This window comes from Mixophyes fleayi, chromosome 6, assembly GCF_038048845.1.
Source record: "Mixophyes fleayi isolate aMixFle1 chromosome 6, aMixFle1.hap1, whole genome shotgun sequence".
Lineage (NCBI taxonomy): Eukaryota > Metazoa > Chordata > Amphibia > Anura > Limnodynastidae > Mixophyes > Mixophyes fleayi.
Window position 1 is genome coordinate 81,493,458 of NC_134407.1, and position 23,406 is coordinate 81,516,863.

Consider the following 23,406-nt stretch of genomic DNA (forward strand, 5'->3'; position numbering starts at 1 on the left):
TTTTCTGCTGATCTGGGGGATTTTTTTCATCTGTTTTAATTTTAATACTTCATAGGACCTTATTGCTGGTGAAAACAGCTTGTTGTGAATCACCCTATTAATGGTGTTACCACTGGCAAAAGCTCAACCATGCTTGTACAAGGGAAGCCTATTTTATTCAAGTATTGTGGTACTTGTACCCCTGCGATGTCTGTTCTGGTAACAGTCTCAAGATGGTGTTATTGGAGCCAAAGCACTAAAGAAAAGTCTTTATTCTTATTCTTGTGTACATTCATTTATTTGAGACTTTATAGAGGATCATTTTCCAATCAGGTATGGGGACTTTGTCCCTAGCCAGGCAAACATCATTACATCATCATCCTCTATTTATAAAGCGACACTAATTCTGCAGCGCTGTACAGAGAACTCACATCAGTCTCTGCCCCAGTGGAGTTTACTGTCTAAATTCCCTAACATATACACAGACCGAGAGAGACTAAGGGCAATTTAATAGCAGACAATTAACCTACTAGTATGTTTTTGGAGTTTGGGAGGAAACCCACACAAACCTGGGGAGAACATACAAGTTCCACACAGATAAGGTCATGGTTGGGATTTGCACTCATGACCCCAGTGCTGTGAGGCAGAAGTGCTGACCACTAAGCCACCATGCTGCCTATCCTCAATTTATCTAATACATTTAGAAATAAACTTACAGAAACATTATTTGGGGTTAATATTTTGCATTTAAATGTTAGGTTTGTCATTTTAAGAATGGTAGCATGCAAACTGTACAGTTCTAAAACTGTTTAAACTTAGTAAAATGAAAGCGGTAGAGACTAGAGTAACAGGTTCAGTATTAGAATGCAGCTAATTATGTGTTTAAATAGTTACTTGGCAACAGGCGATTGCCTAGAAGGTAATACAAAATGCCAACAAACCAGACAAAGAAGCATTAAATCAGAGCAGGAGGCCAGTCCTGTTACTAAGATACCACAAAAGTAAATATACAGGGTGTAAACAGATTATACTCCACTCAGAAACGTTTATTTGTAGATACAAATTTTGAAAGTACTTTTAAGTTGCTTACATTGTACTTTAACTGATATTAGGTTATCTGGTTATATTTTGTTTGTCTTTTCAAACAAATATATATATTTGGCCAGGATTAAGTAATGGAGGCTGGGAAGTTCAGGAAACTGTCAGTGAAGCCTGAATCAACCACAGAGAAAGTAGGGACAAGTTTCTTCCATCAGCTGCTTAACAAGCGAATGCTGCTAAACGCCAGGGACGACGTGGTAAGTCTTATTTTGTGTATTACTACACTGAAATAATTTTCTGCATAGGGATATAGTGCACGATTCAGTATAAGGCATATTTGTGTTCACAGCCAGCCAGGCTCTTTTATTACTATGCCTACTTCTAATAGTGTGAGTTAACCCGGATCTGTTGCATTCGAAGGAAACTTGTGCCTTTAGTAGGTCCACATATACAGCCTGATGCTGAGGAGCAAAGCAAAAAGAAAAAGGAGCAAATTTGCACCTTGGCAAAACCATGTTACGTTGGAGGGAAGGTAAACTTAAAATGTTATGACAGATTTATAAGTGGGGTAGAGCATGTCCTAGATCAACTTTAAATTTACTGTAAAAGTAAAGCTGACCAGTATGTGTGTGCTACATGAAAACACAGCCAGTATTTTCTCTGCATGCAAAAAATGTATTATTTTGCACCTCTTGCACTGTAACATGGTTTGTCCAGGAGTAAATTCAAGTTTACTATTTTTAAGACACAGGTGGACAGGGTGTCTGCGATGTGTTTGACCCATGCTTTTAACACACATTTCCAGTGGCACCTCTCCCTGATCTTAGAAACTAGTGTCAATGTGCTTTCATTCAGCTGAATCCAGAGCTGTATAGAGTTTCTGATCACATTTCATCAACTTTATTGTAAATACAGCATCTTACACTCATATTTCATACAAAATAAAGCTGGGCTCACACTACAGAAAATGACTGCAGATGCGATTTCTGTATGGAGTTTACCAGCAACTGAAAGTCCCAATCAGCATGCAGATGTATATGGACACACCAACATGATTTCCTGTCAGATCTGTGCTCTTCATCAGTCATAACCATCTGCTGTAAAGATGGTGACTCTGTAAACTCTATGGAGATCTGCCTACACTGCTGGTCGTGAGTGCTTACACACTGCAGAATTGGAACGACATTGTTCAATCGTTTACACAGATTTGTAGTCCAGTTATAAAATCAAACAAAACAATACAATGTGCTTTCGTACAATAAAACATGATGGTGGGAGCATATACACTAATGCAATATCGGACCGAACACATTTATTGTGTGATTGGCACGATAATTGGTTGAATAACATCTAGTTAGATGTTAAACCCTTAGATTGTACGCTCCTCTGAGCAGGGCCATCTCTCCTCCTGTTTCCACCACTTCTAACTCTGCTCTCCAGCTACTTAGCCCTCCTCCTCAAAGGTCCTCCACCCCACATCCACTTTCGCTCCCTCCTCCCCCCTGGGGGTCTCCCTGTCTTCCACGCCCCCCTTCTTGGGCCCCGTCATTTTCGGATCCTCCCTCCCCCTTCCCCGCCCTCTCTAGCTGTGCATTGAGCGTACTGAGTTGCTGTGTTTACTGTACTGTGCTGTCTCCCATTGTATTGTGATTTTGTTTGTCTCTGTACGGCGCTGCGGATGCCTTGTAGCGCCTTATAAATAAATATTAATAATAATAATAATAGTTCAGTGTTGGCTAACCTGTGACACTCCAGGTGTTGTGAAACTACAAGTCCCAGCAGGCTTTGACAATATATAGCAGCTTATTGCTGGAAGGGTATGCTGGGACTTGTAGTTTCACAACACCTGGAGTGTCACAGGTTAGCCAACACTGGTCTAGTTTGTACCCAGCTTACATTATACATTTTTGATCATTTGGTTGACATAACTCTATATCTTATAAATATATACAGTGTTTTCTCAATAAAGTCAAATTATTTCCTTTTAGAAATCGCTTCTTCATCGGCTGATCTTTGTGTCCAAGATTTCTCCAGAATTGGCGGATAAGAGAGACTTAGGAGGTGCAGTAAGATACATGATACATTTTGATTATGACATCGTAAAGGTTATTTACAAAAGTGCAAACCGCGGGAGACACAAGAATTTTCTATTGCGTAAATACAGTTAGTGAATAACCATAATCCAGTTTATGGCAAATCAGTCTGTGCCAATTATTGCAGGATTGTGGGTACAATCTAAAATGTGCATGGTAAAAATAGTAAAAATGTCAATTACATCCTTCATGTCAAATTTTTCAACTGGTAAGTTTAACCTAATTGACGTAATTTGTATTCCAAACAAACAGGGAATACCCAGAGACATAACAACCTATTGTTATGCACCCCCTAGGGTGCAGTAGCTATGAGTACTGGATGTGAGAGGTCCCAGGTAGCCTTAATTCCCCCACTTCCCCATGATGCCCAGCTATGTTGCTATGGTCCTGGCGGTGCACTGATCCACCACTGGGAACCTCTCTTAACTGTGGCTCATCTCAAGTCGTATCTCATTTTAATAATAATCCCATATTTATCTGGGAACACAAAATCTGATAAGGGGATGGGGTTGTGCTCACTATACAACACTTTCTGTTTACACATGGATTGATACTGTAGACAGCGGAAACTAAAGAACAAAATATTAATTGTCAGGGCCATAAACACGTGCACATTCAAGTCCCCATTTACAGCTAGCATGTGAAAGATCTTTAGTTCGGTAACTTTTACATATATATTTGTAAATGTTACAAGATGGGTTTTTATGCTGTTTATTTTATACTAGTGATCTTTAAAACTAAACACATGTGGCGCACTACCCCTTTTGTCCAGCAGGACAGTGCTGATTTTTTTCTACAGGGACATTTATCATCAAGGGGCGACAAAAGTCCTATGTCCAGTGAACACAGATGTTTTCACCAGCCGTAGTACTTCGCCCTATATATCAAGGGCTTACTGTCCGCAATAGCTGCACCGTTCAAAGCTTGGGGAAGCTGGTATAATCAACACTGAGGCAATGCTAGTTCTGTCCTGTTACTGTCATCTCTGGAAGGCAATCACACAAGAAAATTACTGAAAAAAAATGATTATTTGAATAAATATTTTTTTCCATTCTCAATATTCATAAATATTTTAATCTATTTTTTCACAATTTATATTTTTTACTAGTGGAACTGAAAGGTCATGTCTGGCCCATCAGTTACTGTGCATGCGCCTACCGGCCAGCTGGATCACACGTGCGTGTCCGTGAGCTTGGCCTGGTGACGTGACATACATTACCCATCTGTCTCATTGATGAATTGCTGCAATAAGTGGGGTTTTTTTGTTTGTTTTTTAATAAGCGTGATATAACAACCATACTTATCACTGCATATTAATGGACCCACAGAGTGCTAATGTCATCTAATTAATATTACAATATACTGTATTTTGGGGGAGTCGTTTATGTGACTGGTAAAGAAGTCGCATTGGTAATGTAAAGCCGTCATTTCCAGAGGAGAAAGTAGAAATGATTAGTAACTAGAACAATTGTTATGGTGCCCACTAATTTCCATCTTAAAACCAGGAACATGTCACTCGTATTCCAAGTAATCTGGCACAGGTCCCTGGACTATAAATACATTACTTATCTCATTATTACTTGCCAAATCTTTTTGCTGGCTGGTTGAGAGGACCTTCGAGACCAAAAGCTTGGCAGAGATAGGTGTGCATGGCGCTGACCAAGCTGGTATTGCTGGACCCTGGGACAGTGTCTATGACTATTGTTAAGTTATGCCAAAACATATTTATTATATTGGAAGAGACTAATTCTTCTCCTCTCCTGCAGAATACTGGGAGCAGCAGTTCCAGCGGTATAACCAGGGAGAAAATGTGACCGGTCTCCTGCTTATGTATCCTGCGTACACCATCCATGTTCTTGAGGTAGAATAAACTGCACACTGCCCATCTGTGGGCCTGATTCATCAAGACCTGTATTCTGAGCACAACCCACGCTCAGTGCAATAAGCACGTATTTAGGCTTTGCATACTCCCGAATTTAGCAAGGCACGGATCTCTGGATACGTGTGCTTTTGAAATCGAGGGATGAACTGCTGTGCTCTACTACACCAGACACAGCAGGATGCGTCTCTAACCCCCCCCCTCCCCTCCCCCAGTGTCGGACTGGGGCTTGAAGGGCCCACAGGGGGAATGCAATGGTAGAGGCTCACCAGAGGGGGTGTGGCCAGCCACTAGAGAGGCGTTACCAAACCACTAGAAGGGGTGTGGTAAGCTCACGAAGGACAGCTAGCACCATAGTGTAGTATATATAGAATGCATTGTGTATATAAAGAGTACACAGTCTTGACCTGTCCCTTAGATTGGGCAGAACAGTCACCAAAAATCGGGATTGCCCCACTAGAATCAGAACATTTGACAGACTATACTGCTCTCTCATGCCTGTTCTTGTCACTTTCACCACCTGTGGCTGCTGATTTCTTTAGTTGCAGCTAGTCTGGATCCTGGAATATTGGGGGCCCTATTTTTTTTAAAAAAATGGGTACATTAAGAAAATTCGATCCAGCCCCGGCGTTAAATCAGCAGGACCCACAATTAATACTTGGGTCTTCCTCCAGCCCCAACATTAAATAATATTATTCTCATTTAATAAATAGATCTATATTCCACCAACCAACCCCAATGTTAAAGGAATAGGTTTATTTATTAAATGGGAATACTATTACCTTCCCTCCAAACAGTCCCAGCAATAAATTAATAGCATTTACCCATAATAAATATACCTGTTTCTCGCAACAGTCACTGCCATTAAATAATTCATATTCACATTTAATAAATAGATTTCATGTCCCCCAAACTCAGCCCTGCATTCACTTAATAGCCTCCAAACCACCCCATCTTAAATTAATAGTCTCCACTCTAAAATTAAATTGCCCCACCATCACTCCACAAACAAAATAGCACCCATTAATTAGACACCACATACCTCACACACACATACTACATTGCCACAAGCCCTCTGTGCCATCACACACACACACACACACACACACTACATTGCCACAAGCCCCCTGTGCCATCACACACACATACTACGTTGCCACAAGCCCCTTGTGCCATCGCACATATTACATTGCCACAAGCCCCTTGTGCCGTCACACACACATTACTGTGCCCTTTCATCACCATGCTGTGGCCCCTTATGATCACAATGCGCCCTCCATGCTGCTTTTGTTCCCCCCTGCACCTGCCCCCCCTTCATCACACTATGTCATCCTGCTTTTGCTCCCTCCTCCCTTCATCACTCTGTGCTATGCTGCTTTCCCCCCCTTTCATCAATCTGTGCTATGCTGCTTTCCCCCCCCTTTCATCAATCTGTGCCATGCTGCTTCCCCCCCTTCATCACTCTGTGCTATGCTGCTTCCCCCCCTTTCATTACTCTGTGCCATCCTGCTTCCCCTCCCCCCTTCCCTTCATCACACTGTGTCATACTGCTTTCTTCCTCATGCCTCCGTTCCTCTACTTGCCTTCCTATTGGCTTCTTTCTTCTCTTTTGTTCTTCAGCTACCATGCCTCTTGTAGCAATCTCACTCCAGGGTCTCTTCCAAGCAAAATGTCCCCCTCTCTCTTTTGGGGATCTCTTTAGTTTTATGGGGTTCTTCCATACTTGCCAACTCTCCCGTAATGTCCCTGATTCCGGGAAGGTCTCCCAGACTCCCAGAAGAGTATGGCAAACTCCCACATCTGCCCACTTCCTAGTGAAGTGGGCAGAATTAAATCCAAAATTCCACAATTCTCATGGAATCGTGGCATGAAATACATATATTAGAATGTTGTTAATGTATACACTTTTTTACAGTTGCTTGTGATTGCAAGCACATGTTGCAGCATGCATACGAGACTGTCATCACTAGTACTCAGGACTAGCCCTTTTAGCTGGACCAAGAGATACGGCAAAAAAAAAAGGAACTTTCTGACACTCAGAGCTTGATTCAGGCGTGGCTGCGTGCGCTTGAGTTTGGCACGCCCCTACTGTAAATTCACAATGACAAAATGCCCCTTCCCCGCCCAGTTCACACCCCGAAATTGTAGTAAGTGTCTTTTGCGCTTCAGGTGCTTGGAACAAGAATGTTCACGGATGTTTTTGCCGATTCTGGGAAAGCTCAGAGTGATTTTGCTACAAATACAAGTTCTCTAATCATATCTTATAGACCTTCCTTCTGCAAAGTAAACTATGGTACTCTCACTACCCAAACATCATTTCTGTATATTATAAGTAGGCCCTGTACCCATAATGGGAAATGGATGCCCCTATGTAACAGTGGATGGGTCAGATGTGTGGAGCAGGTGTTTGGTTTGGCAGAATACACATAATAAGCTGTCTGACATTCTTTGTGTTCCAGTCTAGTGGCGATGTCCTGTACTGTGTGCTGAGGGATCTTAAAAGAATGAAAAAACAAGAAGACAGGTAAGTGTGCTAGGATTTGTATCTAGACAACCTAGACAGCAGATACAACAGACAGCGCAACTTATGAAGGATGCTACTATAAACCTGTTACGTTGTGGTGTTGCTGCGTTACTCCATATTGTATAAGGCCAGTGTATCAGGTGATAAGAGGGTCTTGAGCCTGTGTATTTATGCCCTTTGCCCACCTTGAAAATCAAATTTGCATGTTGTGATGGAAAATGGGCAATCTTTGGGGCATGGCCATATAAGACATTTATGATCCACTATTCCAATTTTCTAAACCTAAGGTGTAACTTGAAAATGTATCCCAAAGCTTTGTTCTCCCTGAAGAACATCCATGGGTGGCGCTATATAATTAGATGATGATGATGTACTAGTACAGTGGTTCCCAAACTTTTTCAGTTTGCGGCATCCTTAGAGTCTCCAAATTTTTTCAAGGCACCCCTCCAAAATAATTACTGAGCAGTCCTGTTTTAGAAGTAGTTGGGTCAAAAAATTGTAATAATTATTTAGGTCACAACAGAAATACTTATTTAGTTGTATGCAAAAATGCCCCTCTGCATCCAGACACTCTGCCCCCTCTGCATCCAGGCACACTGCCCCCTCTGCATCCAGGCCCTTTGCCCTCTGTCACGCTGTCTCCCTCCTCTGCCCTCACTCACGCTGTCCCCCTCCTCTGCCCTCTGCCCTCTGTTCCACTCCTCTGCTCTCTGTCCCCCTCCTCTGCCCTCTGTCCCCCTCCTCTGCACTCTGTCCCCCTCCTCTGCCATCATTCTGTCTCCCTCCTCTGCCATCATTCTGTCCCCCTCCTCTGCCATCATTCTGTCCCTCTCCTCTGCCATCATTCTGTCCCCCTCCTCTGCCATCTGTCCCCCTCCTCTGCCATCTGTCCCCCCTCCTCTGCCATCTGTCCCCCCTCCTCTGCCATCTGTCCCCCCTCCTCTGCCATCTGTTCCCCTCTTCTGCCATCTGTCCCCCTCTTGTGCCATCTGTCTCCCTCCTCTGCCATCATTCTGTCCCCCTCCTCTGCCATCATTCTGTCCCCCTCCTCTGCCATCATTCTGTCCCCCTCCTCTGCCATCTGTCCCCCTCCTCTGCCATCATTCTGTCCCCCTCATCTGCTACAATCCCTCTCACACTCTTCCCCGCGCCAGGCGCCAGCCACAGATCGAAGAAAGAAAACAGGAACTTACCAATCTGCCTGGCGCCGGGACCCAGCAGCCTCCTCTCTCCCGCAGCTGTCACTGACGTCGATATTCAGTGACAGCTGCGGGAGAGAGGAGGCTGCTGGGTCCCGGCGCCCGGCGGATTGGCAAGTTCCTGTTTTCTTTCTTTTTTCTAGGTCTGGCCCGCGGCACCCCAGTGACAGCACCGCGGCACCCCTGGGAGCCACGGCGCACAGTTTGGGAACCGCCGTACTAGTAGAAGAAAACATTTGACTTTGCAACAGTCTTTGTCAGGAACACAAGTTGGGGATTATCTACTTAAATCTAGAAAATGTTTTTAGTGCTTATCAAAATATTATGAACATGTCTGTAATTTTGCCCATTCAGTTACAATATGCAGGCTCCTGCCTAGGTTCAGTTGGCAGGGTCTGATTAAGGGTTCAGGCCGCCCTAGGCTAATATGCCCAAAGCACCCCCTCACCTTCCACAGGGTAGTAGGTAGATAATAACAAACTCCGTCTTAATTTTAAATCCAGCTTTCTTCAGCCCTCCCACCAGTGTTACTGTTCCTGTGTTTTTCGAAACTTTGTCACTCATTTAGTTTTCATTGAAATTCAGAAGTATATAGCTGAACGGAGGCATGGACGAGTGCTACTGCAGGTGAAGTGTGAAGGAGGAGCGGGCTATCGTGCCTGTGCCTATTGCCATCTTTGTCTGTGCTACTCGCTTACACTAGGAGAATAACTGTTCTCTTATATTTTAAAATTAATTCAGTTTATACTTACATAAATAGCTGTGATGCCAATCAGCCGAGGTACAAATGTTAATGTTCTAGACAAAACAATCAGTTATCAGCGTCTGACTATGTGTGATATATTTAACTTCACACGGTTGGAGGTTAACTTATATCTGAAAACATTCTATTTGTCACCAAAGACCTAGTTATTACAAAGTCTATAAAAAAAAAATGAAAAAAATGAAATTAAAATGAACATGACTTAAAAATAAGTTATTTAAATAAAATTAAAGCTCATTAGAAAAGTAAAGTATATAATTGTGGTTGTAGACCTCAGCGAAAGAAAAAAACTATTCTTAGGTCTACACTGTGTATCAAATGACACTGTGAGAGTTTCTTACAATATATTTCAGGGAGAGAGGATGAGGGTCTGTTAGTAATCAGATAGGTATTATATTTTTTTATGTAGCACCAACATATTCAGTTGCTATGTACAAGTAAAGAACTTTATTTATACACTGCGGCCCCTGGGGAGAACATAATTCCATGCAGGACAGCAATACTAACCACTGTGCCATATCTAGATAGATTAAGGCTTGGGGCTACTGCTGAGGCTAGGTACACACTGGAGAATTTTCCCGACCAACCTGTTATCTACAACGATTGTACCTACAACTGAAAGTCCGACCAGTCAGGCGACTAATGTATACACACGATTTACCCACAGATCTGTGCTCTTCATCTGATGACTAAGTAGTTTTAAATTCTCTGACAGCAATTTTAGAAATTAATGCCTCAGGTCAAGAGGGGGATACAGCCCTTTTATGGGCTCTTTTCCCCTTTTTACTACCATCAATGGAAGACATTTGTAGAGAATCTGTCACAGAGACAGAAACTGTGTCCTCCATTTCACCTGACAGAAAAAATCTGATCAGCAGTGCTTGGACATGCCCACGTGAGCGTGCACGTGACCTAATGTGCACTGCTGTGTTTTCTTTTTGGCAGGGGAAATGTAAATACTTCACTCCCTCTGCTTCTGCACGCCTCCCGACGAACAAAGTGGAGATGTTGCCTATAGCAACCACTCAGATTCCAGCTTTCATTTATTTAGTGCATTCTACTTAATGACAGCTAGAACCTGATTGTTGCTATAGGCAACATCTCCACTTTCTCAAGCCCGCAGTTTACTAAATATACCGTCATGTTTTTTCCCCCTATGTAGATGTTTACACTCTATTTACAGGCCATCCCATCCTATATTTCAGGGCTCTACTTCTGGATCCCAAGATTGTGGTGATATCTCATAACATCCCCAACAGACTGTTCAGCCAGTGGTGCTACAAAGTCTTGAATGTTCCCGGGCAGCACTTGGGAGATAAGTACAGTGAGGAGGCCACAGATGGTATTATCAGCGAGTGTCTGACCAAGATACTGAAGATGGGGAAGCATCTCACTAAATACCCTAAGGTCAGTTTCACGAACGCCCAGCCTGTCCCAGATACAATAATCTGAACATCTGCTCGTGACTGGCGTCATTTTAGTCACTTAGCAATGAATACACCGTTTGTGACACCACTAAGGATTTATTATGGCGTCCTTACGTTCACCAGAACCACTTATTAATGTTTCACACCTAAATCACATACACATGTAGCATGAGCCTCCCTGGGCTTCATAAGTTCACAAAGAATCATGGAGAACAGGCTAGATTAAATTTATTTAATCTGAAAAATGGTTCCAAAGCTTTGTTACAAGAATTAATAACAAGACATACAATAAATTGCACAAGTACGTTTCAGAAAATAAAATAGGAAATAAAATCAGAGTCACTACTTACTAGTTAAGACCTGGTGCGTGAGGGAAGACAATTGAGAAAGTTGAGACATTTCAGTCTTGATAGACCCCCTCATGAAAATGCACACGTTATTGTCTAAGGTAGAAGATTTTAAACCTTTTTGCAGTTTAGCTGTCAATAAGGACAGATTGATCTCCAAAATGTCACAGGGCTTTCGAAGTGAGCTAGAGATGTCCTGAGATTGGGAATGTTCACAGGACCTTGAATTCTCACCTCTGCTGGTTCTACTTAAGTGGCTAGATGGTTTACAACTTTAGGGCTTCAAACTCCCCCAAGATCCTTATCTATCCTTGGTCTGGCTAGTTTCAAAAGACTTGCATGGGTTCAAACTCATGTCGTCTAGCAAAGCACACATTGAGATTACATTACAAGGTTACGTACAATTAGAGATGCTCACTGACTCCTGTGTTTTGTTTTTTGTTTTGTTTTGGATCTGAATTGCCTTCTGGTTTTGGTTTTGGTTTTGCCAAAACCTCCCTTGCGTGTTTTGGTTTTGGATCTGTATTTTTTTAGAAAAATTGTTAAAATATGCTAAAATCACATAATTTTGCTGTTTTTTATCCTACATTATTATTAACCTCACTAACACTAATTTCAAGTTATTTACAGTCAGTTTTTGAGTGACCACATCACAGGTCACAATATTATTTTCATACACTTTTGGACCAATACTGCAGCGAACTGGCTGGATGGTAAGCGACAGAGCAATGACTCAAACACACGGCAGTTCCTAGCACAACTAGGACACATTGGCTTCACCTGTTTCTTGGATAAGTGAGGTAATTCTACAGCTAATACATGGCACCAAGCCAAGTCGGCTCGGTACTCGGAACCCCAAAGTTCGGGTGGATTTGGTTTTCACAAAACCGAGCCCGCCCATCTCTACATACAATATACATTGTCATACATGAAATCAACAGAAAATAACAATCAGTCATTAGATATACTACTTAATCGTCACTGTCACTGATGAGATGTTATATGGGTCAACATGGAAAAGGTCCTGACAACCTATTACCTAATATCTATTTACCATGTACATTAAGCATTAGCACCATTAATAAGGTTATCAGTGACCCGATTTGATCATTTACTTCTGATGTCTCCATCTACAGGGCTCCAAAAACATCGCGGATTCTGTGTTTGAGAAGGTGCAAGAGTTAATTGTACCCCAAACTTCTATCCTGCACCTCCTGCAATGCAAAGATCTTTTCACACCTGAGCAGTTCCTGCAAGCTTACGACACCCCTCTACATGTCATCTTGGACTCTGGTAAGTCACTAATCACTTGAGGCTTCTTACCGGAGGGTGGGGCATGATACAAAAGGAATCTCAAGTTTGCAACTTGAAAGTTTTTGCTGAACAAAGCAAAAGTATGTGTGGCTGAGGCTTTGTGCAAAAGTTATTGCCTAAAGACAGGCCCGGCGCTCCCATTAGGCAAGGTTAGGCAGTTGCCCAGGTCGCCGGGCTCTGGATGGCGCCACAGAATAAAAATTACTTTAAAACTGTGCAGCGACCGCTGACCATACCTTCCACGGCCGCCGCACAGCTTCCGATAAATCCACGGGGAGGGGGAAGGGGCTATGGATCACCACCGCCGCCTCTCTGCTCTGTCTCCTCCCCTCCACTCACTGACTGTTGGGCGTGACATCATCATCACGGCCCAACAGTGTCAGTGAGTGGAGGGGAGGAGACGGAGCAGAGAGGAGCAGCTTTATGGCGGCAAGTAAAGGTAAGGAAAGACGTGGGGAGGGGCGGGGGGGGCGCGGATATGAAAGTGTGTCGGGGGGGGGGGGGGGAATGCGGATGTGAAAGTGTGCCTAGGGCGCCAAGGACCCTGGCTAAAGATGAAATATAATTGTAATGTAGGGCAGACAACTTCCCGGCATTAATATTAATAATTGAAAATATAGCCTTTTAATATTTTACTTGCAGATACTGCGGTAACTGTAACTGCTTATAGACTCTACCAACTTGTTCTTTTGTCCTTTATAAACCATTAAGATATTATAATACTGATTGAGAATGTACACAGAATGGATTATGTGCATACAAAATTGATTTTCTAAGCTGACAACAAACAGCCACTTTGTCACAGGCTCAGGATGTCTTGTATTGGATGACATATTGTATAGGAACTAGAGTGGGAAATGGGGGAAATTAACTAAGGCCTAGTGGTTGGACCGTAAGTGGTCATTGCAACATGTACATGCCAAAATATGCCAAAATATTTGTGTTTTCACTTAAATGTTTAATTTAAACATGCTATAGCGGATGGTTCTAATACTATTTTAAGGCTTGTAAATTTACAGTTACATGAAACAGAAAGTAAAAATAACCCTGCGCAAATGAGCTTACAATCTAAGAGAAGTAGTGAACAATTGATTCATAAGGTCGTGGAACAGTTGTAGCTGGGAAAGTGTGTATAGTGACTGTGAGGTAGAATCATTGCCAACCACCAATATTAAAGCAGCCATTGGCGACTGGCATTTCTGTGCAGCTTACTGGTGGCGTGGTATGGTTGGAATGAAGAGCGACAGTGTAGATGTGAAACACAAACTTGTCATTGTAGAAATCTCATGACTGTCCTTCATTATTGATATTAACTCCTATTCTCCTATGTGTCTGGAGAAGTTTTTCGATTTTGTGCTTCATGGGCACCCATCAGCTTGGAGTGGCTGTGTGCCTGGTATTTTTCTGTGGCATCATGCTTACTGCTGGACACAGAGACAGGACACTTGTTCCCTATGTTCTCAGAAGTTGTGAAAGTAGCTGCTGCCATTAAGGAACCTGCAGAGATCACAATGGAGGAATGGAGATGGCAACAGCAATGACAGCTTAACTCTGTGGGTCCAGCAGCAGAGGACATTCAGATGGCAGGTAGTGATGGCTACAATTTAGATCAACTCTGTGTCCTACATCTAACATGATAATCTTAAACATAGATATGAATTATTGGAGTTTATAAAGGTGGTTGGAGATTGGTGGTGGAATCACACCAAGGACAAAGTGGTTTGGAAGAATGCCATTTCTGCTGAATACCATCTTGGCTCGGCTGTCATTGCTGTCAGCTGTAGTTGCCGTTTCCATCTCTCTTCCTCCTTTTGTGATCTCTGCTGCTTTATTGGTGACAGCAGCATCCAACTAACACGAGAACAACTGCCCTGGTTATGTTTCCAGAAGTGATCATGGTGCTAAGAAACAAATACCAGGCTCACAGCTACACCAAGCTGGCGATAACCACAAAAGTGCCCATGTAACATGAAAACAAAAGCCTTCTGTAGAACCAGAAGAGGAAGTTGCTTAAGATAAATGGTGATGGACAGTCTTGGGTGACAGCCAATGAGTCTGAGTGAATCCTCTGTTACCTTGGGCTTGTGTTGCATTGGTTGACATGATTTGACTTGTACACTTTACACTAGGGTTCTGACAGTTGTTTTAGTTTTTTTTATTACATATAATGAAAGTAATACTTGTTAATGCCCTTTTGTGCAGAGAAAACAGCTAGTGGTAACTGGCAGTGACATTACTGTATAAAAAAGCACTATATATCATTTGATGTTTGTACTTCTCAGCCTGTGAGTCAAAATTTAGTGCCTTAAACTATTTTCTGGGTCCTCTGTTAGAAATCATTTTGAATGGGCTATGTTTCAACAATCTCGTCTTGTGACTTCTTGTATCTTCCAGCTTGCATGTCTTCCTGGCACCCATATGCAACTGAATATTGTTCAGAGAATGGCTGCCTCCACTGCTTTTTTTTAAAGGGTATATGTCAAGTCCAATTAAACAGCTAACTAAAATTTGATGTAGGGGTTTCAATGGGACATTTCTCTGAACCTGCTTATTTGGTTTAAGGACAGGTGTTTGGGAGTTTAAACCAGACCATGGCGTCGGCTCCTGAGATCAATGGGGAAGGTACAGTAGCATGATTACAATCTGTTTTATCCCAGCATGCGGCTTGCTTCATCGGCCGCCTAACCATTGTCCCATTTTATCATCAACTAACATTAGAGAGGTAGAACATAGCATATTCTGCAGGCATTCCTTTCATCTAAATTCTAAACATTATTAATCCTGTGTTGTGCATGAAGGAGAGTACATATACGTGACGTTTTCTACAGGTTGTCCACGATGACTGAGTATGGGAACATTACCTACACCAGGCTCGGGCAGTCTGCAGCTGTCCAGGTGTTATGGAGGTTGACTGGTCATGTTGGCACGCATAATTCAACAGCAGCTGTAGAAGCACAGATTGCTGAGCCCTGACCTACACACTAGTTACTGGATTAGGTTGTGCTTGTACACAAAGGCATTTTTCTTCATTCTTTAGACTGCTTTGGTGAGGTGAATTGGTAAGAAATTGGCTGCCCTAAGCAGATATTTTAGAAACAAAATAAATATACTAATAAATCTAGAATACTCTTATACACAGTACAGTGCCACATTGATTCTGGCTAAAGATAATCATAAGAATCATAACGAACTACTTCACACATTTCACTTAAGATTTTGGTATTTAAAACCAAAATAACGAGTGAAGCATGATTCTGGTATATGATGATGTCCTGAAATGGACAGAATGTATCACTCATTCACAGGCAATTCGAGTGACTCTTTGCAAGACAATAGTAAAAAGCTAGAGGGGCCCATAAGGGCTGATCCTGCTACTCAGTAACAGAATAATTGTTACATTTGACCACAAAAGTGATGGCTAGTATGGATGGGAACCGGCGTTCAGCTCTCAGTAACCCAGATCGCCTCTGGCTTTACAGTGGCCTGTTAGTGAGGTAAGAGGATAACCACACACACAAAGATCGTGGTCATCTTATTTCGGGGTTTTCGGCAGTTGTTATGGGGATGGAAACACAGCCATATCATGCCAACTGCCTGATACTGACTGAGTGCACTAGCCATCATAGAGGGGGCTGCATTGTACATTAGGAAGGGAGGGAGGGCTTCTATATTATACACTAGGCACAAAGAAATGATTCTATATTGTATGCTAAACACCAGAGTTTCTATATTGTACACTTGGTGCCAAATAAAAGCAGTTGTATTGCACATTTTACTTTAGCCAACATGACGGGGTTCTCTCTTGTACACTAGCCACCAAAAAGTGAAATCCGTATTTTACATTAGGCAGCTGGAAGTGTACAAGTATTTTAAATTATCCACTACAAAGAGGTCTGTATTTTTCTCTTGCCACAAAAACGTGGTCTGTGCACTAGTCACCAAGAAGATAAGTCTGTATTGTGCTGTATACTAGCTAATAGGAAGTAACACATTTCTGTATGAAAGTTCATACTCCCTAATCTTGGTGCCTGAAACTTACTTAATTTGCTAGAAGAAAATGTACAAACGCACAAGGAGGGGGACCAACATCTATCAAATCGTATTTGAATTATAGAAATTTCTTAATCTTGATGAGGAGGTGTTCTACCAACAGATACAAACCATAACACTAAAAGACCAGTTGAAATTAGCAAAAGAACTCCAGGTCCAATGAGATGTATGAAAATGTAACTTTTATTAGGTATTATTAAAATCAATGAAATATCTGAGTTATACTGATATATATTTATTGAAGGGCAATCAGCCTTTATCATCAAGGTATGTTGGCGAAATATTAAAAACAAAGAAAGAATAGTGAAAAAGTTCAGAAAATGTGGAGAAATAAAGACATCAAAACCATTCAGCAATAACCACTGTGCTGTCAGCAGTTAAATAGAAAGATGCCTAATGCTATGTCTATGGGTGGATCAACCCCACTATCTTTATTCTTTATAAGATATTTTTATAAATGAGGTGTCAACTTGCATTAGTAATCTTGTCATAATACACTGCATACGTGTATATTATGTGCTCCTCAAAAATATATTCAACTGTTGTTAAGAAGGGCTGGTATCAGGTCCAGATGGACAATAGGATCTTAACTAAGGCTTATATTAGATCCAAATTATATAATATATAGGTCATTATTTATTGTTCTGGGATAAGTGACAAATCTCATGCATAAACATCTGTATATAATGTATATATACTCTCCTCTAATTTATTAATACAGTGAGGACGGATGAAAATATCCTCTAAACGGTGTATATAATAACATGGGACTTATTAAAGCACATTGCATCAATTATCCACAGGGAATAAGTCTTTATGGTGCCACTTTATTATTATATGGTGGGTTGTAAATGCCAAAGCCGACTGAGTTCACATGACAGGAATAAAATGTAACCACCGCCTGAAAATACATGTATATCACTACCTAGTAATAGCTAATTCTGGAGGAGACAAAACAATCTGTGCCGATAATATCGGCTACATAGCAGCTGTCCTGGTATCGCTTCCTGTCAAGAACGACGTCCTGACGCACGCCTACCATACGTTTTGTCTAACGCTTTATCAAGGGATGAGATATATATATATATATATATATATATATATATATATATATATATATATATATATCAGTATATCAAATATATATCAGTATAACTCAAAGATATTTCATTGATTTTAATAATAACTAATAAAAGTTACATTTTTATACATCTCTTTGGACCTGGAGTGCTTTTGCTAATTGCAACTCTGATCTTTTAGTGTTATAACATCCTTGATCTGACAACTCATAGAGCCAATCTTCAGCATGTCCTGTTTCAGTCAAGCAGGATACTGTGAACCACGTAGAAATTCTCACAAGGCTCCATTATTCGGATAGGTATTATTCTACGGAAGATTTTTCTGGATATACATTAAAAAAAGAACTCTACCCAAAATGTAATATGTAGTTTTGGACGGTGTTTCACTAAGCCAAGGTAAAATACAGAGATGTAATTGACTGCTGTCAGATGTGCTCCTGATCAGTAGTAGAGTTTGGTGACCCACTTCCCCCCCTGATGGGGAGAACATTGCACCTGCCGGATCGGAAGGATGCTGCTCCAGGTAAAGATGAATGTTTTATCTTAACATAGTGAGTTTTCATAATTATTGCATGATACTTTACACCATCTTATTTTTTATTTTTGAGGAAAAAAAATTCTTGATAATGTTAGTTTATTGTTTTTTTTGTTTTGTTTTTACAGATCGTGTATGGCCCACACCTGCTCACTTGACACCTATGAAGACAAGATCTCTTCAGTGATAGTAGGGTTCTCTTATGCTAAGAGCTCACAGGGAGCAGTTTGAGACAAGGAAATTAAGGATCCTTTGTCCCAAAGTATTCCATCACTCATAATCATTTTTGTCACGGTAACCCTATAAGGCTACACTCAATGGGCTTGCTTCTTGCAGTCAATTTTGTCATTTATATGAACAGAAAACTAGGGCCACGTGATTTAATCACTGACCATATCGAACGGAGCGTAAAGCCACCCAAATGCCAGAAACCAAGAGCATCACATCGTCTCTGCCGGGTTGCCCCCCCCCCCCACTCCCCCATAGTGCATCCCAGTGCCATCTCTTCCCCAGGAAAACGAAGCACGGGCATTCGGTAGTTCACATTATGCAAAAGAAAACACGACCCACCAGATCAGGCCACCGTCCCCCATTGCTCCATGATCCAGTTCTGGCGCTCACATGCCCATTGCAGGAGCCCTTGGCGGTGGACAGAAGTAAGCAATGGTTAGGTCCACATTTGGTGCTCTAGCTTTCTTAACAATTGTTTTTGCTTTTAGTGAAAAACACAAAAAAGTAAAGTATTATAAAGCTGGTTAATAACTAATGGTATAGATAAAGATTGAAGCATTTTTCATTACACATAAGACATCCTGTCATTAAGCGTATTGAAGGACACTGCAGATAGTCTTTAGATTTTACAATGACTGATAAAGTATGGGCACTGTTGTTTATATTTTTGTAAATGCTACTTTTATTTTGTATATGATTTTAGGCAAGGGTCAAAGTGGACAGACGGAAGAGACGGAATTTTATAGTTTTACAATAAAGGTAGCAGAAGAAGTGGCAGTATGGCATACCACCGTATACACCCCCACTTCCACCACCGATTTTGGGATACAAAAATGGTTGTATAAAAATGTGCTCTTTCATTGTTAAAAGGTAGTCTAACAGATTCTGTTCCCACTGAAGAATCTTCAATTACTCATTAAAGAATACCTGTTTTAACTACACACTGACCAATGGGTGGACCGTTTTGTGGATCAATATTTTTTGGAATGTAACCAACCCATTGGCTAGGAAGTAGTGACAATACTCCAACAAGGGACACAGTGTCACATGTCTCTCTGATCTTACTAGTTCTAATAGTTAAATCCATAGGCTGTCGCTATAAGTTAAGCATTACTGGTGTAGAGGGTTGTTCCAGGAGAAAATCTCCACCTAATAACTCCTTTCATCTAAGCATATCCAACAAATTCATTTTCTTTTAACATTATTATGGAGAAATAATTTATTGTATAAATGTATTTCTACTATGAGCACAGTGTGACTGGTGCATATTGTTATAAATGCAAAAAGAGTATTTTGAGGTAGGATGCTTACAGCATGTTTGTGTAAAATTGAGACAAGGAATGGCTCACCTGCATTGAATTTTATAGGTATATGGATGATCTGATTCTCTGCTCTTTGGATAGGTTTAATGATTATTGTGCCACTTGATTCTACTGGCTGGAATTTCAAGACACCGAAAAATATTCTGCTTTATCCAAATAATCCCCTTTTTTGCGGAGTTTGTTGATGGGAGTTATCACTTTTTCGACCCTTTTCATCTGCCCATTACCTAGTTACCATTGAAGACTGGAATCCTTTAACAAAAGAGCTTTCACCTCCTTTCTTACCTTCCTTATATGTTTAACCTTGTTTGGTTTATTTTTTGCATATTTTGAATGTTTAGCTAACTAGGGCATTTAATCACATAAATGTTAGACTTTGTAAATTTGTCTGACTTAAGATTGGAAACTAGAACTTGCTCTTTGCCAGATTTAATGAGATTTTTTTTTTCTAATCAGCCCCCCATACATCCATACTGTATGTCAATTTGTTTGATTATCCTCTATCCACACATTTGTATTCTTTAAAAATGCACTCAATGAAAGGTTATTGCCAAAAAAAATAAAAAATTAAGACCGTAAATTGCAGGTTAATTAGCATCTTGTCTGAACCCAGGTAGGTGGATGCTGTTACTTTGACCACTGCATTCCTTTGCTTCATTGCCTAGCAGGGGATCATCGCATATGTGTGTATGTATGTGTTAAAACTTCCTGTGGAATCTGTCCTAATAATGAGTCATGCAGTCACTTGGAAATCACGTATTACTGTAAATTGTGTTTAAATCTCAATTTTAGCCTCTTGTTTTCTGCTCCCATAGCTACTGCCTCATGCTAAACATTAACATGTAATATCCCTGTGTTGAAAACTGTCCTGCAAGAGGAGAGGTCTATATTCATGGCTAACCAGGTGAGAAATGAACTGCACATGAGCATAAAGTTATTGTCCATTGGCTTAGTCAAATCTAGTCCTAATTGGCTGACTCAGTGCAGTCTACCCCATCTCTCTGTTTGGCCACCCTGCTCAAATCAACCATTGGGTTTGGTCAAATATTTCAAGTGCTTATTTGAATTTACGACAGGGGTGGAGACTGGCTTTGGCTCTATTAAAAGAGCACATTTTGCTGTATTTTGTGTTTACCATCACTCCTGGGTGCATCATCTCTAGCACATACTGATATGTAACAGTCCTTTTTATGAGAAATAAACATTACTCTTATGAAAAGAACCTGCACGACTGCTGTCCTCAGTTCTAATTCAAAATATGCAGTCTGGAGGAAGCAGCCACAGTCACAAGCAAAGAGGTGCTGCAGCGATTATACACAACACCCAGAAATAAGCGGTTCCCGGTAAAGGAGCCTGGTAAAACCACTAATAAATAGTGAGAGCGAGGTGGCAGAGTAAGCCTATCTTATCACATACACTGTAGGGAAAATCTAGCTAAAATGAATAGCAATTCTTTATTGTTTGTTTTGCTATCCATTTATTACTCTCCATTACTATGACATTTTTAAACATTTGAATTCATATCCCCTGACATTATTATTATTTGTAAATGATTGTTACTATCCATTTTTTTTGCATATATTTGAAAAATAACATGCACACTCCCCAGCATCTCTGTAACAATAAACATCATTTAAATGTAGTTGGACAACTTGAGTTATAAGGGATAGCTGCATCCCAGAGTCTGCTTTTATATAGGTGCGTGTGAGAAACAATATTATATTTATAAATCCTCTAAATAAAGGCTCACTGGGTCCTCCTGCAGCTTCATTAAGTGCTTAATTTCCACCAACAGGCAAAAGGAAAAAGAAAAATAATTATTTGAAAACCATATTATCATCAGTCTGGGGGTATCAATTTAGAATTATAATTTGGTTGGTACGAACACAGTTCCAGAAAGTGGAATAGGGGAGTGAACTTACATATACATGAGGTTTGTAAAAATGAACTTGCTGGTGTACTGGCAATTTTACAGGGCCAATTTAAAACGGCAATGCCTTTCAAGCCAAAACTTTGCATGGCAAATTTAAAACGGCAATGGCTTTCGAGGCAAAGTTGGCAAATATCAGAAAACTTGCAAAAAACACTGATTAATACATTTTCCTCCGTGGCTTATGGGAATTCTCCACCATCAAGTTCAGTAATATGAAAACAAAACCAATTTCTTACACGTTACACATAATCCACATACAACTAAAAAGTAAATACATCATGACACTGTTTAAAATTATTTTATATATATATTTTTTTATTTTATAGAAAAAGACATCTGGAGAGTGCTGGCTCTCGGGGAAAGCTATGGTTCGGGCCTGTTGGTGTCAACACAGATGTGTACGCACTGATACAATATAATTATCTGCAGGATTATCACATGTTCAGACACAATAAAAGGGGGTTCATCCCGTGTGAAAGCCATAAACTTGACACACGCTGAAATATTATAAATTCAATGTCATATTTTCAGCTGTACATAACCTGTTCCTTGTACTGTAACAGAGAGCGTTCTGTGTTCTAGTCACATGTTGCATACATGGTTGGTGCTGCAGTACAACAATACAATTGCTTTACACGGTTAAACATTGTGCCACTGAGGTGAAAACTGTGCATAGGAACCTCCATAGGTAACAAGTACAGAGTGGTAAAATATTTAATTAGCAAAAGAATAAATTATTTGTCCAACACTTCAAAACTTGACAGCTTGCAACCAATGTTCAAAGATCTCTATCATTTTCATGTAATCATGGTGATCAATGACAAATATTTTATTTGCCATGAGGATTTTTCTTTTATTGCCTCACAAAATGAATAATAAACTGCTTTCAAATGTTTATCATTGCAATTTCTTAATAGTTGCCACAAACTAGTTTCCATATTGTCCACAACATGGGTGTTGGAGAGGCTAATACAGCTTTAAGACGGGAAGAGATCATTCAGTTTTCCCTCTAGTGTTCAGTCACTCTGGTAAATACAGCTGGGGGGGTGGACCCTAGTGTTGATCCAGCTGGATAAAATATTGGAGTATTCTGATATTCTGCAAACCCTCAATTTTGATTGGATTTTCTTACTTACTCCAATATTAATTTATTTTATCAAAATGATGGGAAGCAAATTCGCAAATATACATTAAAGCATGCTTAACTATAAAGACAAGTTTAACCATATTGTGGCAAATTTGTTAATGGGTATTTAAAATATAAATAGACATAGTGTTTTCAAGACAGATATAAATATTGGGGAATTGGTTGACCATTGCTTGCGATAAAATATAGACATTTCAGTGTGACAGGAAAAATATATATATAAAAGATGAGAGGAGGGACTCTGAACGAATAATAATTCAATTCTATTATGTACAACTTTTTTCAAAAATACAGCTTCATCAAGCAGTATTTTTTTTTTTTTTTACAATTGTACATTAGGACCACATATAGTCTTATGAACAAATACATATATACAGTATTCAATGACATGATTTTTCTTCTTTGCTATAATAGACCATTAACTTTTCATCTCACACACTCACACATACACAAACGGTAAACAAAAATTATAAAAGCAGGACAACATATTAATATATATATATATATATATATATATATATATATATATATATATATAAATAT

General features: G+C 40.3%; 1 protein-coding gene across 3 annotated transcripts; it reads left to right on the forward strand.

Annotated features, from left to right (window-relative positions):
* The first annotated feature begins 1,096 nt into the window (after window positions 1-1,096).
* LOC142160308 (testis-expressed protein 47-like) lies at window positions 1,097-18,685 on the forward strand. 3 transcript variants are annotated; one of them, XM_075215231.1, is made up of 8 exons: window positions 1,097-1,277; window positions 3,009-3,081; window positions 4,880-4,974; window positions 7,452-7,516; window positions 10,684-10,885; window positions 12,389-12,545; window positions 15,129-15,188; window positions 18,359-18,685. In XM_075215231.1, the coding sequence occupies exons 1-8, from the start codon at window positions 1,155-1,157 to the stop codon at window positions 18,415-18,417; spliced, it is 834 nt and encodes a 277-aa protein (XP_075071332.1). In that variant the 5' UTR covers window positions 1,097-1,154; the 3' UTR covers window positions 18,418-18,685. The 3 variants fall into 3 exon arrangements, with proteins under 3 accessions (XP_075071332.1, XP_075071334.1, XP_075071333.1); XM_075215233.1 differs by having other exon boundaries at window positions 15,134-15,188; window positions 18,359-18,413; XM_075215232.1 differs by lacking the exon at window positions 15,129-15,188.
* The last annotated feature ends 4,721 nt before the right edge of the window (window positions 18,686-23,406 follow it).

What these genes read in the sequence shown, in the direction of transcription:
- LOC142160308 (XM_075215231.1), top strand. Translation starts at nt 1,155, where the DNA reads ATGGAGGCTGGGAAGTTCAGGAAACTGTCAGTGAAGCCTGAATCAACC. An exon ending in GGATAAGAGAGACTTAGGAG is followed by an intron (nt 3,082 to 4,879) that starts GTGCAGTAAGAT and finishes CCTCTCCTGCAG; the next exon opens with AATACTGGGAGCAGCAGTTC. An exon ending in ACACCATCCATGTTCTTGAG is followed by an intron (nt 4,975 to 7,451) that starts GTAGAATAAACT and finishes TTTGTGTTCCAG; the next exon opens with TCTAGTGGCGATGTCCTGTA.